The 19,106-nt window shown below is 37.0% G+C and overlaps 3 protein-coding genes across 13 annotated transcripts; 1 reads left to right on the plus strand and 2 right to left on the minus strand.

The window, feature by feature from the left end:
• The first annotated feature begins 1,067 nt into the window (after nt 1–1,067).
• On the plus strand, nt 1,068–4,250 carry LOC120016490 (probable plastid-lipid-associated protein 12, chloroplastic). 3 transcript variants are annotated; one of them, XM_038869290.1, is made up of 8 exons: nt 1,068–1,513; nt 1,590–1,654; nt 1,746–1,827; nt 2,306–2,452; nt 2,603–2,762; nt 2,930–3,018; nt 3,121–3,213; nt 4,062–4,250. In XM_038869290.1, exons 3-8 carry the CDS (start codon nt 1,789–1,791, stop codon nt 4,089–4,091), a joined length of 558 nt encoding a protein of 185 aa, XP_038725218.1. In that variant the 5' UTR covers nt 1,068–1,513; nt 1,590–1,654; nt 1,746–1,788; the 3' UTR covers nt 4,092–4,250. The 3 variants fall into 3 exon arrangements, with proteins under 3 accessions (XP_038725218.1, XP_038725217.1, XP_038725219.1); XM_038869289.1 differs by having other exon boundaries at nt 1,601–1,654; XM_038869291.1 differs by having other exon boundaries at nt 1,601–1,654; nt 4,066–4,250.
• A 2,839-nt stretch (nt 4,251–7,089) lies between these two features.
• Nucleotides 7,090–10,794, minus strand: LOC120016652. 6 transcript variants are annotated; one of them, XM_038869527.1, is made up of 5 exons: nt 8,805–10,794; nt 8,080–8,147; nt 7,893–7,978; nt 7,732–7,803; nt 7,090–7,454 (listed from the first exon to the last, which is right to left on the minus strand). In XM_038869527.1, exon 1 carries the CDS (start codon nt 10,408–10,410, stop codon nt 8,869–8,871), a length of 1,542 nt encoding a protein of 513 aa, XP_038725455.1. In that variant the 5' UTR covers nt 10,411–10,794; the 3' UTR covers nt 7,090–7,454; nt 7,732–7,803; nt 7,893–7,978; nt 8,080–8,147; nt 8,805–8,868. The 6 variants fall into 6 exon arrangements, with proteins under 6 accessions (XP_038725455.1, XP_038725454.1, XP_038725453.1 ...); XM_038869526.1 differs by having other exon boundaries at nt 7,893–7,992; XM_038869525.1 differs by having other exon boundaries at nt 7,732–7,978.
• Nucleotides 10,795–12,718: 1,924 nt separating this feature from the next.
• Nucleotides 12,719–18,606, minus strand: LOC120016021 (signal peptide peptidase-like). Of its 4 annotated transcripts, none has more exons than XM_038868581.1 (12): nt 18,460–18,606; nt 18,037–18,091; nt 17,059–17,174; nt 16,817–16,968; nt 16,636–16,721; nt 15,596–15,723; nt 15,310–15,360; nt 14,498–14,584; nt 14,301–14,370; nt 13,677–13,813; nt 13,362–13,439; nt 12,719–13,118 (listed from the first exon to the last, which is right to left on the minus strand). In XM_038868581.1, the coding sequence occupies exons 2-12, from the start codon at nt 18,074–18,076 to the stop codon at nt 13,038–13,040; spliced, it is 1,026 nt and encodes a 341-aa protein (XP_038724509.1). In that variant the 5' UTR covers nt 18,077–18,091; nt 18,460–18,606; the 3' UTR covers nt 12,719–13,037. The 4 variants fall into 4 exon arrangements, with proteins under 4 accessions (XP_038724509.1, XP_038724508.1, XP_038724510.1 ...); XM_038868580.1 differs by having other exon boundaries at nt 18,037–18,187; XM_038868582.1 differs by having other exon boundaries at nt 18,037–18,087; nt 18,460–18,605.
• Between the last annotated feature and the right edge of the window lie 500 nt (nt 18,607–19,106).

Here is a 19,106-nt window from a genome sequence, read left to right on the forward strand (position 1 = left end):
GAGTGGTTTGATATTGTTTTGGTTTCTCAAAGGTCATGTATTGCTAATTATGAGAGTCTTTTGATATTACTCAATTAATGAAATTCATTTGTAGTATTTAGTTTGAAAACATTTTGTGTGTTTTTGACATTAATTACCATCATTTTGTGGGAATTTTTGTGTGTTTTTATCATTTTGTGTGTTTTTGATATATTTTGTGTGTTTTTGTAGTATTTAGTTGATGTATTGTGCATGTTTAGAGTTTGGTCAGGTTTAGTAGTCTGTTTGGATTGCAACATACACAACATGAGAGGCTTTTCTCATGCTATATTGTTCTAATGTGTAAGTAAATTCAGCTCATTTGATATTGGAACATGTAAGTGGTGACAGGAAAGCACGGTAGAATTCAATGAGTTGTTGAAGGTCAAAGCGATTATAGGCATAAATCTACCAGTCATACATAACATTTCAAAAATATAAATTCAAAAATCTTATTCTAAAAATATTAAGAATTTTATTCCAAAAATATCATTTCAAAAATACTACTTATGCTACATTGTACTTCTCGATATTAAATGTCACTTTGTAGAGATTGTTGTACTAACCATAAAATATTGTCTCATAAACATGTCTTTGGTGACCTATAACATTTTGTAGATACTAGCGACGCAAATAAAAATTGATAAACTCTTAGCATACTTATTCCTTATGCATCAAATTTCTTACACCCTATTAGAAATTTTGTTTCTTAGCAAATTAAAAAACAAGTATTGTACATATTTTATCTTCATCTCACAATCATCTCTATTTTCTACAATTAAAGCTCTACTGCTTTTCATGTTAACAAAGTATTGAAAAACTTTCACACATCTCTATTTTCCAATCAAAATATATGCCGCGCGAAGCGCGGGCATGCAACTAGTGATTAAGTAAAGTTAGTGATCAATTTGCAACGTTTGAAATATAAGTTACTGAGTTGTAACGGTGTCTATCTGTCAGTGATCAAAACTAACATTTACTCATTTCTCTTTTATTTTGATAATTATTTTGCTTTCATTTGTTTATGGAATTGGAATCAACAGAACAACAACAGACAATAGAAGCGGCCCAATCGAGTTGGCTAAGGCCGCGCATTCGAGCTAGCCCATTACCTGACGCGGCCCATTATTATTCGTGACTTGTGATTTTTATTTTGGGGTACATTTGGATTTGGATTCTAATTTGCGTTTGAGATATGTATGGCGCCAAATGCAATCCTTCTCCAACAATGGCACTGAAATTTTGTGCAACAAATCCGGGACTCCAATTCAATTCATCACACACATCATCTCCATCACTCAAGCCCAAACCTCTTGTTGGTCTCAGATCCCACAGATCCTTCAAAAGCTATCGAAACCAAATACGTATTCAGATCTGTCAATCCTATTTGGTCGATGAACAACTGCAGGAGACCTCATTCTCTGACGCAGAGAACCAGCTCATCGCGATCGGGATCCAAGGTTGTGGCCGATCCGCTTCTCCTCGCCAGCTCAATGTAGGTTACGTTTTTTGTCGATTGATTGAGTTGAAGGTATTTGAACTTTCAGTGATTGTTTAATTTGAAAAATTAGGGTTGTTGCAGGATGTGAAGCTGGCGGTGAAAGTTCTAGAAGGATTAGGAGGCGTACCTGATCCAGTGAGTGACTATTTTTGGTGAAATTTTTTATGGCTCTTTTGTTCTTGAGTTTTGTCATGAGATGCGACTTGAGTGTTTCGGTATTATGCAGACTGCAGACGGACTCTAGTTTGATTGAAGGTCGCTGGAAACTGATGTTTATTACCAGACCAGGAACAGCATCTTCGATTCAGGTTTGGATGTTATTCTCTGCTTTATATATATGGCAATTTGACTGATGCATACATCTTCAGTGTTTGTATGGCTCCATTAATGACTTCAAATATACGGCCAGCACCTGCTTGTTGAAAGTACAGAATCATCTGAGCAAAACCTACCTCTTTTGATTTTGGAAGGGAAAGTTAGAATAGGTTTTACTTGAGTAAGGATTGTTATTTTTGTATGTTGATGATTTTCTAAGCCTTTTTTATTGCTCTTTCAATCAATCAATTTGTTGAGAAATAACAAACTTATTAGAGGTAGTAAGCTGCTTTTGTGTGAGTCGTGTTAAGGAATAACATGTCTGCAGTCTACCTCCAGATTGTAAAGAGAATGTTTCCATTGTTGCTTGCACATGCAAAATAAGAAGGTCCATAGTTTGACATAGCTAAAATGATATGACGTAGGTTATAAAGGTCCCTCCCAAATAATGCTCTTCTTTTTTAATAACAGTTGCGTCTATCATTTGGATATAATTGTAAAGAACATTTGTCGGAGTTGACTTCTTCAGTGTTTTTTAAGACGTCTATCTTTGGACAAATGATCCACGCCTCCAATATTGTAAGATTCTCCGATGCAATAGGCAAGCTGAAAATGGAGGTATGACTTCCTCATCTAATATTACAACTGAAAATGCAAGGCCGTTATTTTTGGTAACTTTTCTATAGTGCGAAGGATATCATGGCCTTTTCTTCTCAGAACTCATAAATTTTGATTATAGATATTTTCTCTCTCATTTATGCGTTGTAGAGGCAGCAGCATCAATTAAAGACGGTAAACGAATTCTTATCCAATTTGCAAAAGCTTCCTTATCCAGTGCCATTTAGGCTTCTTGGTGATGAAGCAAAAGGTTGGTTAGATGGTATATTTGTCCTCCTCTGGAAACCTGCAAAGTTCGAGAGGAAACAAGGTAATAGGCTCTGTATTTCCTTTAGGGTTACTAACTAACTTTGCACTTCTGCTGTTCCATGATGCTCGTATTTTTGTCTGAATGGAACATAGAAGCACTTTGATATACGTTTGAACATATTCTCCTTTAGTTTGATCTACTAAAGACAACTAGCTACGTCTCTTTAGCGCAGGGCACTACATTTGTCCTGCAAAAGCAAACCAAACCTAGGCAAAAGCTTTTATTTGCAATTTCAACTGGAACAGGAGTTTTAGAGGTAAAATTATCAGTTAACGAATGAAATTAATTTGGAAGTAAATGTTACTATGTTACTGGAATAGTTGCCTGACTAATATCTTTCCTGCCATAACCTTTTCAGGCAATTGATGAGTTTATCTCCTCAAATCAGAATAAAACCGAAGATGATCTCGAACTTCTGAAGGGAGAGTGGCAAATGATGTCGAGTTCACAGGTGCTTTTACTGTCATAATAGAATAACTTGTCTCATTTATGTGAAGAAACAGAAGTTCCTCCAATTCTTGGTTCTGCATCTACTACTATTACCTTCCAAATGGCTATGATTCTCGAAATCAATGGTGCGCCATTTGAAACTAAATGCAACCCGATTTCTTTTGAATTTGGAGTGAGAATTGTTTGCTCTGAATCTTAAGAGTGAAAGGATGAAGGCCAATTGTATAGCTTGGAGTATAATACAATAATTGACACTAGGTAGCTACTGGTAGCAGCAATAGTTGGTCAGAGAAAGCAGAGTTCATTAAATACACAAGTTTGAGCACTTAATACAGAAGTAAATGATTGGAAAGATGACCCAAAAAAGAAAAGGATAAACAGAAGGGTGTTTAGTTTAGAGGCTTAAAAGTACATTCCTGAATCACGTCATCAGAAGACTTAATTTGTTGAACCTATTCCACGAAAAACACTCCAAAGATCCTATTAAGCGCAGTCTGGTGCAGGAATATGGCTATAACGGCATGGAAGGAGACTGAAAGAAAATCGTTCAAGTTGAGAAATGAGAATCCATAGAGCAGTCATATTGTTGGAGACCTTATCATTCAAAGTCTTGTTTTGTCTACTTTGTGCTATGGATCGTGCTGTTTTTTCTCGACTCAAATTCCTTAACTTTTGGTTGTTCTAGAAGGTCCAATTATCCACCACTCTGAGTCTGCTTTAGGTGCTCCTTGATTATGCAACTTCACCGCTTCTTCTTCTTCTAACCTTGATCGATTGTTCCTTTTATTTTCACATAGTTACGTATATTCTTTTATTCAACAAGCCAAACTCACCATTTATGCATCGCAGACAGTGACAGATAGACAGATAGTTGGTTAGAGAATGCTGGGAATGGTCTTATGGGCATGCAGGCAAGTGTTAAATGCCAATACTTTGTCCATATTGCACCACTTTATTAGGCCACGATTTGTTCTTTCTGTTCAGGGTTAATTTACTTCCTAATACTTCTGCCATTATGAAATCAGATTGTTAAGAAGAGTGGACAAATGAAAATGAAATTCCAGTTTGACATCTTGGTTGGGCTCAATTTCTCCATGAAAGGTACATTTGTGTAAGTTTATCTTTGTTACATATTTTACTGTTTGATGTTGAAGAGCCTTGAAATACAAATTTTACAGTTTAGTTGTTATAGTAGTTAAATTATTTGCAAAAGCCAAGTTAACGAAATTTATTGTCTTTCTGGACATGTGGAACAATTTGGGCATTGCTTAACCAATGCCAAAGGCCTATAGTTTTATAGAACTAAAAGCTGATGATGTTAAACATAGGTTGGAGCTAAATGGTCATTCGCAAAAACTTTCAAAACATATAATTGGAGCTTGGATAAAGTACATGAATTGCGCTACATTATATTGGCAATACTCGTCAAGTTCTTGAATGACGACTTGTCTCTCTGAAAAATTACTCTGATCTACCAAGCTGTGGGGTGGCTGAAAGCTGAAAACTGAAATTCGAAATTTATTTTCTCCCCCCAGTTTCGTTTACGACTTCAATTCTCGTTAAAGGCATCTCAATGCATAACTTCTACGTACATGCCTACCTACAACTAGTTCCCTTTAGTACTGGTTTTTTGTTTCTAAAGCCTAACATGTTAGTTTTAATTGGCAGATGGAGCTGTGGCTTCATTTTATTTTATTTTCCCTTTTCTTGACTGCTAGTTCTTCCTTAAGTGGGCTCAACTTGACTCATCTTAAACCATAAATATTTTCAGAATTTTCTCTTTGTTAACTAAAAAGTAATTGTCTTGTTGACGGCTTGATTCCTCGTTCCTTGAGTTTCGCAGGTATTTAAAATTGTTCTGTAAACAAACGATTGCACCGTGCAGTAGAAGAGTTGACAAAACATGTTGCAAATGGAATACTCGTATTAGGTAATTCAATAGCATCCCTAAATGTTACGCGATCGACAAGCCCTCCCCTCCCTTTACTCTGCTGAGGTGTCCCAACCAAAGGGCAGTGTTCATCTTCTTCGTACACCTGGTGGCGTAAACGCATAAAGATAGAAAGCTCACATCATAATAGGAGGGATGATCTCTGGCCTAACATATCGGACCAAATTTTCAGCCCAAGCCCGGCCCATGCCTACATATGCTTTAAAAATGTCTGAAAATTTCTGGCAAGGCAGAGCTGGGCCCAATGGTTCGAGCCAACCTTTCAGCTCAAGCCCGGCCCATGCATAAATATTTATTAAAAACATGTCTAAAAATTTCGGACCAGGGCAAATTCGGCCCAACTTTTCAGCCCAGGCCCGTCCCATATGTAAATATTTGTTCAAAAATATCTGAAAGATTCGGACCAGGCCAAAAGTGAACCGAGCTTCTAGACTTGGACGACAAAAGTCACAAAACCAGCCAGCCCAAAATTGAAATGGGCCACTTTTGAAGCCCCAGTATTGGCCAGTAGGCCTTAACCTTTTAGGCCAGGGCAAGCTAGGCCCAACAGTTCTAGCCAACAATTCAGTCCAGACCGTGCTGGGCCGATTGGATGTCAAAACCGGCCAGCCCAAACTAAAAATGGGCCACTTTTGAAGCCCAGTATTGGCCAGTGGGCCATAAACTTTTAGGCCAGGGCCAGCTAGGCCCAACAGTTCGGGCCCAGACCCGGCCCAAGCATAATTACAAAGCGTCTTAAATATTCGGGCCAGGCAGGGCAGGCCCATGCTTGTCATACCAAGCCAGGCTTCAAGACTTGGACAAAAAAAACCCAACTAGCGCCAAATTAAAACGGGCCAATTTCAAAACTATGAGCCTAAACCTTTTACTGAGCTGAACCAAGCTAGACCCAAAAGTTCGGGCCAACATTTGAGCCCATCCCTTCCAATCTTCCGTCTCACGAAAAAAAAAATTCCAGACTTTATGGACATATTGACTACTAAAATTACAAACACTTAATTCCAAGTTGGACCCTGCCCAGGTTGTCATCAGTCATAAGTCACGAGGAAACGGAATCTTATGCGCAAGGCGCCCTTTTTACCTTTCTTTTCTTCATTCGGAATTGTATCCTAGCAATAGGTGTCCAATCAATCAGAAGCTCATCTCATTTAAAAGCTATAGAGATGCCTTAAAGGACAACTTGTTAGAGCATCCACAGTGATGCACCAAATATCCAGCACTTCAAAATCATTCTCTCTCTTCTCATCTATCCTACGTGGCACAATTTAATTGGATGAGTGAATCCCACAATATACATTATTCATCAACACTCCATACATTCCAACACTTCATACTCACTTTCTCTATTTTCTCTCTCTTCCTTTTTATCATCTCTCTCTTCTTTTTCATATCTCTCTCTTCTTTTCATCTTCTCTTTCTTCCTTTTTATCATCTCTCTCTTTCTTTTCATCACCTCTCTCTTCACTATTCATCACCTCTCTCTTCACTATTCATCAACTATATACATATTCCAAACTCTCAAGTATCCTTTTTCCACAACTAAATTTTCAAGTGTAATTTTTCACCCATTGTGTGTATGTAGCACTATATTTATCAAAAAAGTAACATTTCAAGTACTTGAAATACACTCCATTATACCCATTGTGAACATCTAGCACTTAACTTATCAAGAAAGTATCAACTCAAGTACTTCAAATTCTTCCCATTGTGGATGCTCTTAGCTTGTTTCAAGCAAACAGAAGCTTATCTATTCACAATTTCAGTTCAAGTCGTTATATTAGCCCTACCACTGATCAGCAAATCTATTAACAATAGACAGGGAGAACCACTTATCTAGCAAGCCAACACTTCCCTTGCTTGGTTAGAGAACACATTTATCCTAATCTACCCATATTTAGGGCCACAACAAAAAGATAGCGCCACAACATCCTCAGAAACCCTCGCTAGGGGGAACAGGTTGAAATCACAGAAAATTAAGTGCACATTTCAATGTTCAGATACCTCATTACCAACAAGAACAACACCTTTCCCAAGCTCTTTCAAAATCTCAACCATGCATCCGCATTCCATAGAACAAAAACTACCGGCCTGGTTTTGTTGAGCCATAAATAGTTAAATCCAATACATAAGGAAAAATCTCATGGAAATGACAGAAGGGGAGAGACGGTACCAGCAGAAACGAATATCAAAGATTAGTCCATTCAAAAATAACTTACATAATCTCCTTATTCTTGTTCCCCCTACACTTCACAGTTTCATCATGGACACGGAAGTAGCAGTTAATTAAACCACTGCAAGAAAGGGTGGAAAAGGTAAAGAACAAGCACATTCTGTTTATTAAACATAATTAGTATGTACTATTTAAGAGACGTTGAGCACTTGAAGCACCAGTTAGGTAGATCAGTAAACACCAATAAGCACTAATCAATTATTTCTTGGATTCAGATGAGTAACCTTTCCTGATAACAATACTTGGTACCTTCTCCGAAAAATATCTCCCGCAATAATATAAGAAAACTACAAATTGAAAGCTCAAGGAAAAATGATAAAGAATGAAGATCCTCGTACCTAAGCATCCTTCATCAACCAGTCTCTGCTGACAGGTAACTTGCAACTTCCTGTAATCCTTCCTCCCAATCTCTATTGCAAACCAAAAAAAGAAGAGGCTGCGATAATAATTCCACACAAACACATAAAATGGGAATTTTACAAGAGCGATCAACTTCTACCGTGGACATGATGACTCCACCAATTTTGTGACATTGATAAACACCATCCAGCCAAATTCTTGGGGCGCCAATAAAAGTCTCTATATCTTACATAATTTTGCTAGTTTGGAATTCACGATCAAAACCACATCAATCTTATTTCAAAAAAGTTTGTCCATCAAGTACAGTTGAACAGCTCGAAACTTACATGTGTAGATGCTCGAAAGGAGTTCTGCATGCTTACTCCATGAACCAGTTCAGATAGCCATTGATTCTCTTGATCAAACAACCACCCAAAAGAAAACTTTCAACAACAGAATAGATGGCAGAAAAATGTAATCACGGGGGAACATATAAAGTAATAAATTAAGAAATAGATAATTTCAGAAGTTTGCCAAGTTAGGTCAAGTACAGAGTAACATATATGAATATGATTCATAATAATACAAATACCAATTATCAAAAAAAGGTCTTATGAGATTAGATAAAAGAAATGCTTAGTACATAATAGTCCTCGATTATCTTACATATTTGGAGGTTCATGACAAACTTAAAAAGCACTAAAATGCAAACAAGTGAACCCATGTTTTAGCTCCATGAACCTTGTACCTGCACACCCATTAGACCTGCAAAGAGCAAACACATTCCCCTCCCAACCCAACCCAAAAGAAAAGGATTGAAAACCTAGAGCTCACTTCTACAAGTCTAGTTAGGCAAGATGAGGTTAGAAAAGGAAAAACAATGGTCAATTCTTCCTCTTTCCCCCCCTGTAACCAGTGACAAAAAGAAAAAAGCAATAAACGAAGAAGCAAATGACAAAGAACAAGAGAACTAAACTAAATTTACATGGACCGCATTCATCCTGAGTTGTCATACTTGATGACCATTAGCCAAATGCTGTCAAATGATTATCTTTACAGAGAAGAGACTTACACTAACGCAGGATGATTACATCAGTCACCGTCACCAATGCTCTTCTCTACAGTTCCTCATCCCTTTATCCATCCTTCTCTGCAACCATCTTATCCCCCACAAAATCATTCCAGGCTTCTTGACCATTTTTCTCATCTTTTTCAATCATAACATCATCCTTAACAATCTCATTTGTCGCATTAGGCTGCTCCAATTTTGCAACTGATTGGTCCCTCTCCGCCTCCATTCCATCCTTTTTAGAATTCTCCACTGCAGCCTCATCCTTCTTCGAAATCACTTTAACTGGTCTAAACTCATTTCCTGCTACTTCATCTTTACTGGCATCCTCCTTCATATCCACCTCGTCTGGTACAAATTCTTCCATACCAACATTCCTAACAGCTTTTTCAAATTCTTTTTTGTCGATATGAACATTTCGTCCTTCCCCACTCCCAGGAGGATAAATAAACGCCTCATTATTATCACCAACATCTGATCCTCCTCCCTCACTCTCATCCTCTTCGGACAAGTTTTCAACCACCTCCTCGTTCACATCCTCAACTACCCGACCACGCCTCTCTAACACCTGCAATCTCTTCCTTAATTCCCCCATCTCTCTCTCCATCAAATACAGCCTCTCCTTCAATGTCAAATTTTCCTCCTCCAATTGCGTTATATGGGAATCCTGATCATCTACCCTATTCTCCAACACATTGTGATACTCCATACCCACGTAATTTGGGTATATCATCTCGAACCGGCTCAGATCATGGTCTAATCTCCTCTCCACTTCCACATGTTCTTCTACATCACTTTCACTCGACCCTCCTCCCTCTTCCTCCTCATCATCCTCATTTCCCGGTGAAGACCTCAGCCTGATCAACCCTTTCATTGACCCATAACCATCAACCCCCCACTCTTCCTTTGCCATGTCCCCTAAAACCTCCCTAGACGGTGAGAACATAGGCGTGGGCAACACTGCCGGTGTCACAGGGCAAGGTGAAACTAGCTCTGCAATACCGCCAGCCTTCTTTGCACGAATAATAAATGAAGTCGTGTTCCTAGGTGCATAAGGTGCGAATCTATTATTAAAGTTCTTCTTAGGGTAGAATTTTCGCGCTTTTAAGCGATTTTGAGATTGTAATTCGTGAAGAGTAGGAGGCTTATACCCTCCACCGCCTCCAGGACCACTTTTGGAGGTATTATTAGGGATAATTGGGAACGGTTTATCTGATCTTCTCTGCTCCTTGCGCTTGTCATTGACTCCCTTCTTGCCCTTCCAGTTGCTTCTCGGCTTGGAAGGAACGAAACCTGAATTCATCAGCGGATTCTGGTACTTGATGCTGGGGTCTTGCTTCGGCCATGGCATGTAGCTACGATTCATCATCATAGGCTGATTCATAGCCTGTGACTGCGCCATCTGGTTCAGCATCTGAGACTGAACCGGATTCATCATCTGAGGACGCTGATTCATCGCCTGAGGTTGGCTCAAAATCTGCGACTGAACCGGATTCAGTACCTGAGGATTCTGTGACATCATTTGAGATTGCTGGTTCAACATCTGTGACTGTACTGGATGAGGCGGCGGCGGCTTGTTCATCATTTGGATCTGAGACTGATCGTTCATCGCACGTGACAAACCTAACAAAACGAATTAGTTCACACACAAAAACCCTAACCTCCACAGCAATTAACAAGAAAATTGGTTTGAAACTCTCGATTTCAAAATCAAAAACTCCAAAAATCAATCAATCGGTCTCAGAATTTTAAGTTTCAAGATGCTTTGATTAATCTCGTGGCCTTGTCAGTCCGCATCTCTCTCAATTTTTGTTTGAAATTTTTTAGATCTGGAATGCTCTGATTTCGTTTGTCTGCGTGTGGAAGGGATTAGGTTTGTTTTTATGGGCGCAAAAGGAGATACGTGGACGGTTAGATTTCCGTTTGAGAGAAGGGACGGATCAGATTGAAACAGTGGTAAGAGAATCACTTTTGAAGGGTTGGAGGAGGCAGAAGGAAAGGTGGACCTGACCGCCTTTGATCACACGCGGAATATATAGAAAAAGCTCCCTCTTCTTTGTGATATTACACTTTACTCCCCCAATCGTTGAATTATTTCTTTAAATTGGCAATTACGTTCCGTTATGTTTTTAACATTTCATTTTCCTCCCTTCATTTATTTTGCTTAGCCCTTGCATTTATCTTCAACAAATAAAATCTTATTCACTAAATTTTGTTTAAGATTTGTGATTGTGAGGATGAATTTATCACTCAAATTGATTTTTACGTGTAGTAGTGAATTTCTCCGAGGCCAAATCATACGGACTCGAAAAATTCTGAGCTCGATTTTCATTGGGAACAATATCTTTATGGCCATACACCGAACTTTGATTTAATTTACTTTGTCGTTAGTTGAAAAACTTTATGCATGCAAGCATGATCGTCCGAATTTATATTCATATCGAATGTTTAAATAACAAACTTCTATGATATCATTCTTTGTTTTTTTTTCTTTAAAGTGTTATATTTGGAATGAAGCTTAATATACCAAGCGCCCATTAATTTTTTTTTGGGGGGGGGGGGGAGCAACCCCCAAACTCAGAATTTTAATTTTGCAAGCATCGTGATAGTATTTAAGATGATATTTTTCTTTCAAATTTATGACAGTTAGCATGCACGAGAAGACTCCAAATATTTGAATTTTATAATTAATTTTGATGACTTATTTTTTTTTAATGAGTTGTGAGTTAGTTCAGAAGCTCATTGTTATACACCAGCAACCTTTCAACATTGCAATTGACGTACTCAATAAGTTGCCTTGTCCTCCAAGGACAATTAAGGAATAATGATTCACCAAAAAGATGGTTGATGCGTTAGTGTTGTGTACTTCTACATTGGGTAAAACCGTATGCACTAGAAAGATTTTAAATTCAATTTTTATTATGAACAATATATTTGTGATGACGCGTTGAACTTTAGTCAAACTTATTATGTTGTCAAATAGGAAATTACCTCATACACGTGAATTTGATGGCCCAAGTTTAACCTATATCGATTTCCAAATTAACAAACTTGTATGGTATATTAACAAATTTGTATAGTTTCGTTGTCAATTAAAAAATAAAAATAAAAATGACCACACTTTTCTCGCAACATATTATTATTATTTTGACAAGTGGATGGCCAAGGTTTGAACTACTAATGTGACTCTTAATTAATTGTAGGAAATGCATGATTTATCGCACCGCTTATTCAATTATGCCATCGTCAATCAAATATATTTTTTATTCAAGTATGCATGCCCGTGAATATTCACCTCAAGCGGGTTAATTTTTTTTTCAAAGATCCACAAACCATAGACACGCTAAGCCATATAAGAAGGACATGAAAACCATCACAACGGATGAAAAACTACCCAAATCCCAAAACTACCCAAATCCCAAATCTCCTTGTGAGAATAGAACCCTGGATCTCAAAGTTCTGAGCAAACAACCTAACCAACTAGGCTATTTCCCTTAAACTCATTATTCGTGTGCTATTGGAGACTAGCTCTAACTCTATGACCATGTCTAGAGCAACTGCAGCAATGATAATTTGCGAGACATTAATAGCAGAAAAGTCGATAATTTGCGGGCCATCAATCGTAGAAAAATGAATTTTGCTAGGACATGGATGGATAAATGAATACAACAATGACATTTTAATGGAAATTTTTACTATGCCAAATAGTATGACATGAGACTTGCTTGACCTATATGTTGACTTTTAACATATTTGGGCCCTACTTTCACCTCTACCAATCTCATTCTCTCTACTATAAACACAGAACTTGCGATGCTAATAACTTTGCTAATTGCCCCAAGTTGCTTCTAGCATGTAACCGTTGTAAAAATATAAATAAAATCGAAGAATAAAAAACCATGTTAACTTGCAGAGTATGACAATCAACAAGTCACACAAACTTAGTTCAATAATACAAGCAGCCAATCAGGAAAAAAAATTTACCATTGAGTCATATGCATGCAATCAGGAAAAAAAATTTAAAATTTAAATGAAAAATGAAAAAGCAGGGCAACAATATATTGTGATGAGGGTGGCTAGAAGGTTATTCCTTGCGAAATTCCAAAACCTTTTACAGCAGGGTGCAAATTGCAGTAAGTTAGCAAAAAGATTGATCTGCTTTTGAAGGGTTTTGAGAAGTCAAATTGCAGTAAGTTAGCTAAATTATGGGTTTTTATATCTGGGGGGTTTCCCATCTCATTCCACCTTACTAGATTTGGCATCGCTAACTTCTTCAGACGACGATGCAGCTGCTTTTGATTCGTCAAACTCCAACAACTGCAGGTTATGAAGAAAAAGGTCACCATATCAGTCAAAATAGGACTACATAAGCACATAGGAAGCAAACAGAAGACAAGCTTTCATCATATCAACAGATCAAGCAAAAAACAACGAACAAACACATGCACATACTACTAACTTGTTATAGTAAAAGCTCTAGTAAACACAGGCCCGCCAGTGACAACAAATACTAACTATAGAGACAACAAATACATAGTGTATAGCGTGTGTTAGACAAACCTGTTTTACTTCGCCATTCCATATGCAATGAGCAGCCAAGAATCCAACGACACAAGGGACAATATACAAGAGTGCAGGCTGAACGAATATGAGCAAAAGAACAAAGATCATTACGTCAAATATGGTAAAAAATACAAAGGCTTAGATCGAGTAAGAAAATGACAAAAGGGGATGTATAATCCCATCACCCGGTAACACGAATTTTTACAGGCCCCACTCCAGCAAAATATTCAATTAATCCAACCATCACAGCAGAAGCCCACATATCCATTATGGGACTACAACAGAATAAAAGAAGAAAAAGGAAGTACTCACCTGTGCAGCTTGAAACCAGTTCATGACGACAATTGTAAGGACCAACCCGGCTGTGTACCCCAGAAAAGCACTCTTAAAATACTGGCTCTCTTTTCCTCTAGATACATCAAAGCGCAGAGCAAGTGCGACAAAAATACCTGGAATAACAAAATACAGAACAAGTGAATCAACTCTGCACTTGCATACACGCCAAAACACAAGAGACTTCCTAGCTAGCTACAAACTGCAGATCACTCTTTTTTTTTCCCCATAGAAATGAATTGAAGAAAAGTAAGATAACAATGTCATTATATAAATGATACCAATGGATTTTGAAGTGGAAGGATTCATACAAATGACAATGTAGTTAAGTTCATATACAAATCCCTAAAGATGACAGACTGATACTGCAATGCTATTACCGAGGATATTCTTCACTGTTGGTATCTCGATTAGATCAATTTGGTTTATTAAAAACGTAAAAAAGAATAAAAACTAGTCCAACAAGAAGGGGAAAGGAAAAGAAAAGACCTCTATTTTCTAATTCACACGAGGTAAAGACTCAGTTCCACAGAATGCTAATCACCATCTAGACTTGATAATCAGCACAATAGATATTTCAGCTCGCAGTATTATTGAACTTACCAGGGATTACAATGTCACCGAGTCCAAGCATGGAATATGGTCGAGCAGAATCCGCTGTGGGGAAAAGAAGCTGCAACAATATTGATCGTATACTTCAATCAGAAAACAAAATGCCTATATATTTGAGGAAGTGGTTCTCATAAGAAGCAAATCACACATGACACAAAATATCCATTCATAGATGCAATGGAACTAACCTTTATGGGGGCATCAAATGATTTTGCAACACTAACCATCACTGGAGTGAAGAAAACCCAGAATATATCATATACAAAAAGTCCAGCCTGAAATAGCGAATAATAGAACATCATATAGAGGAAGAAATCGCAGACTGTAGCAAAAAGGCAATAACATGTATGGGCATGGGACTTCCTCACAATAATTGAATAGGCTAACAGAGAGGACAGCTATCTACTTATTTTTCTTCTTAAAAGAGCTTGGCCTACCTCACGATAAAGATGGTATCTACCGATTTTCTACATTGACTGAGAGGATCCAGGAGCTAGATAAACAAATAAATAACTTGGGCATACATCTAAAATTAATTTTGTGGCAAATACTGACAGAAGCAATGGAAATGGCCGCATGACACATTGCCCTAGCTCATAATTACATTGTCATTGTTAAGGTCTCCAAGATGATGAAGGTATCCATGGTTGAGGACCACAGTGGCAGAGGCCATTGTTGTCCATTGGCGGGGAGGTTCTCTTATAAGTTTATTCAAAGGTTTACCAAATATAATAAGAAGTCAAGGATATACAGTCAAAGACATTGACCCACCACAATCCATTTTACTTCAACAGCTTTCATGTCCAAAACAATTTCATTTCAATTTCAATTATTGCAAAGTTATTTTAATGATTGATTAATGTTTGTACAACTAAATACTATCAAATAGTGAGAGAAGTTTCTAAAAAAGCTTTTTTAAAGAGATTTAGACACTTAAAATGAACATATCCCAACTAGTCTAATGCTTCAAAATTAAATGCACCACAAAGCACCTTCTTACCAATAGAATGGCACCAGTCTTAAAGGATCCAAGAGAAAGCATTTCAATTCCCTGCATGCAAAAAAATAAAACCCATCAATACAAAGGGTTAAATGAATAATTATATTTTTGAAAGGATATCTGCAAATAGGAAATTGACAGCTTCAAAAAAGACTCCCAAAGAACCACAGTAACGGAGTCATTGTCAAAAAACACAACTGCTAACCAAACTCTAGAACAAAGTTATGATTGTTAACAAAGGGACATAATCAAAACAAAAAAATCGTTCCAAGAAATGCAGTCAAACCTGAATACAGAAAGCTAGGCCTAATGTATTGTTTGCCAACCAGTGCTTCTGGGAAGCATACCATGCACAGAAGAATGTTCCAGGGATTGCAGCAATTATCTGAGATCTTGTGAACTCAATCTCCAAAGCTGAGTGAGAAATTTGCAAATAAAATTATCATTCTGATGATAAAGCAAGATATCGTCAACTAGTTCAAGTGAAAAATCATCTGGACCAAAAGTGCTATAACAATGTACACAAGACTCGTCTTGCATAATAAAAACCATAGCCAACATTAACCAAGATGCAGCATGCAAATTATTGCCTACTACAGTAACAACATTTCTGGCATGCTCATGAACTTCCCTACTAATTTCATTAAAAAAGCATGAAACTGGAGTTGCAGAAATCTTCCCAAGGAGTGCTAAGAATAAGTCTTCAAGAATCATTATGGAGTGTTTCAGTAATTTCAATATTGTTTATGCACAAAAAAATGTGTAGCAACTATTAAACCTCAAATTATGGCTATTCCCTGTTCTTCCCTGTCAGAATAAAGAAATTCAGGAAACAACTCTGATTAACATGAGATAGCAGCAAAGGAAGAAATTATATCTGATGATTCCATGAAGCCTTTTCTTTTTCAGCTTGAGACGGTTTGATAAGTTAATGCATGTCAGAAAGTGCCAAAGACCCACATAAGGAAAAGGAAATGAAAGCAAAAGCTACCAAATCAGATTGACAAATGAAAGATGGCTGTATAAATTCTCCTAAGATTTTTACACACTATGTACCTTTAAACATTATCCGGGTAGTCATTGCCAGTACAACATATGCCAAAATAGAGCAAATCATAAATAAATAGAGCTTGAGGAAAAAAAATTAAAAGTCCTGTATCAATTCAAGACTGTTAGCCACTTCACAATCCTCAACCACTCTAAAATAGGACCACTGTAATTGTAGCACAGCATCGCATAGATATGTCATTACACCAGAATATAACATCTATTGTATGATAATTAATGTAGAGAATTTAAGACAACCAGGGTTAAAAAATCAGATACCACGAATATAGGGAAAGCGCCACACGATAGCGTCATCATTCCAATGTTTTGGCAGAAAACGTTTTATAGATGGTAATAATGTTGCCCTGTCCAAATACAAACAGAAAAGATTTGAGATAAAAAAAAACATAGTCAAAATAGTTCAAATTCATTAAATGAAATGTAAGAGGAAAGAACATACGAAAGAGCAACGATTCCAAGCACGAAGAAATAACACGTCAGCACAGCATTAACCAAGTCTTTTGACAGAAACTTGAAGAGTAAGAACAGTGATAACAGCATTGCACTTCCAACAAAGGGGAATCGCATGGCGTGTTCATTAGACATGGTTTCCTGAGCAATTACACAATAAAACTCTCAGGAATCTGGCACAAGGAATCAAAAATTAGTAATATAAAAAATCTTTATGGCTGCCGAACTTACTGAAGGTGGAGTTGGCTTTACAGATCGGTAACAGCCAACATATACAGTCAGGCAAGCTGTCAAAATGACATTTAAATTTGGGTCTACTTTCATAATTAGTGGAGCCAATGTCAAACCTGCATACGAAAAAAATGTACAAGGAATTAGAAACTTGCTAAGTTGCTGAGCTTCTCGGACATGGAAGATAAGCCAACGTTGACATGCAAAATTGCTCCATCACTTTTCTTGCACTGTGCCACGGTCATTTCAAATTTCAGAAGAGGTAGTCAAATCAAGTATCAAGTGGAGTTTCAACATCATTGAGATGGCATGTTTCTACAATTTTAATTAATTGCACATGCTTTAAGGGTACGAGCACAACTCAAACACTAAGAGGATCACCAGATATCAGTACATATAAAGTTTTAATTCCATTATTAAGACATGTGAATTTAATTGTACATTAATTTTAACTATATAGGATTTCCAATGCTAATCATAACATAAATATGATATATTTGGTGTCTGCAATAACAAAATTTGTGTTCTTCAAAGTTTTACGTTCATATTCATGTGTATTGATGATGTTTGGCTACTTCATGGTTAACAAGAATCCTGAATTAACTCCACAAGTTGTTCTTACTGTCAGTATGCTTATCCATCCTGGAAATTTTACGAGCATAGAAGGTGGAGGTGAAGGGGAACATGCAAATTGTATGAGCCAGCATGAAATGTAGTTATCATTTCCTTCCTAAAAGAGAACTACCACAAACACAATTTTTTTAGGACACAAACTACATGAAAATGATCAATTCAACTTGCAAAAGGAATCACTTTCAAGGTATATTCCTTTAATCCATTTTCCAGAAAGGAAGGATAACTAGGACGCTTAAAGCAAATACCAAACCATCGATTACAGATCACCAACTCTTCTAGCACGAATCGCATTTACATTTACCAGCAGTCAATAAAATTGTCAACTTATATAGAAAGGTATACCTGCTAGGGCGAAATTCGCAATACGTTCACAGTTCTTCATCTTTAAAGATGCTGCCTTCAAAATAATTCAACAAAAAATCAGATATGTTGCCACCGAGCTGACGAAAAAAAAAGCCCCGATATCGCCTCTCTCTTCCGATCCCAACCCACACTGAATCAAAGATCAAAATCAAAAGCGAGTTGGAATTTTTGCTAAACTAATTGAATCTAAAGCCGTTTCTTTGAAAGGATCAAGTTAGATAACACAAAACGTAAAATTCTCAGAATTATTCGAACATTCCTCGGTTCACTGATCAAGAGAATTAAAAGAATTTTCACTTCTCGTCCTTCAAATTTTCTAAGCAGCCACAAAGGGAAAAAGAAAAAAAAAATCAAATCTTACATCAAAAGCAACGTATGTAAAAAGGATATATGTGGCTGTACCTGAGGAGGAGAGAGAAGCAGATGATCTCTCTTACTCTCTGGAGATTGTCTACGAACAGATCGGACAGGTGGTCGAAACAAGGAGAAACTGTGAGTCTGTGACTAATAAACGGACGATATTTTTGAGATATATTTGATTTCTGACTTCTGCACAAAAAATGCGATAGGGTTTACCAAAAGCTTATAATAAATAAAAAGTAATAAAATAAACTAAATTTGATATCTAAAAGCTTCAAAAAAACTCTCTCACTAATCACTATAGCTTCCTTTTTTGCAAAAACCTTTAAAAAGGGACAATTTTCTTTGAAATATAATATCTATCTCATTATAGCCTCCTTTTTTGCAAAATCCTTAAAAAATTTCTCTATTAGGGATAATTTTCTTTGAAATATATATATCTATCTCATGATAGCCTATTAAATAATTTTCTGTCTTCCAAATGACCAATTTCATTCCCTATTTAAAAATAATCATTTTGAGGGAATTTGTCCCTTGAAACTTTTTTTGAAATCCAACAAGATTTTCCAAGTTGGTTCGTGACGCAGTCTACTTTTATTGGTCATTCATACTAATTTTGAGTGGGTGCTGTCATCTGTAGATCTTGGAGTGACCAGCATTGACTTCCAAGGGAGCCACGTCCTATGACA

This window comes from Tripterygium wilfordii, chromosome 15, assembly GCF_013401445.1.
Source record: "Tripterygium wilfordii isolate XIE 37 chromosome 15, ASM1340144v1, whole genome shotgun sequence".
Lineage (NCBI taxonomy): Eukaryota > Viridiplantae > Streptophyta > Magnoliopsida > Celastrales > Celastraceae > Tripterygium > Tripterygium wilfordii.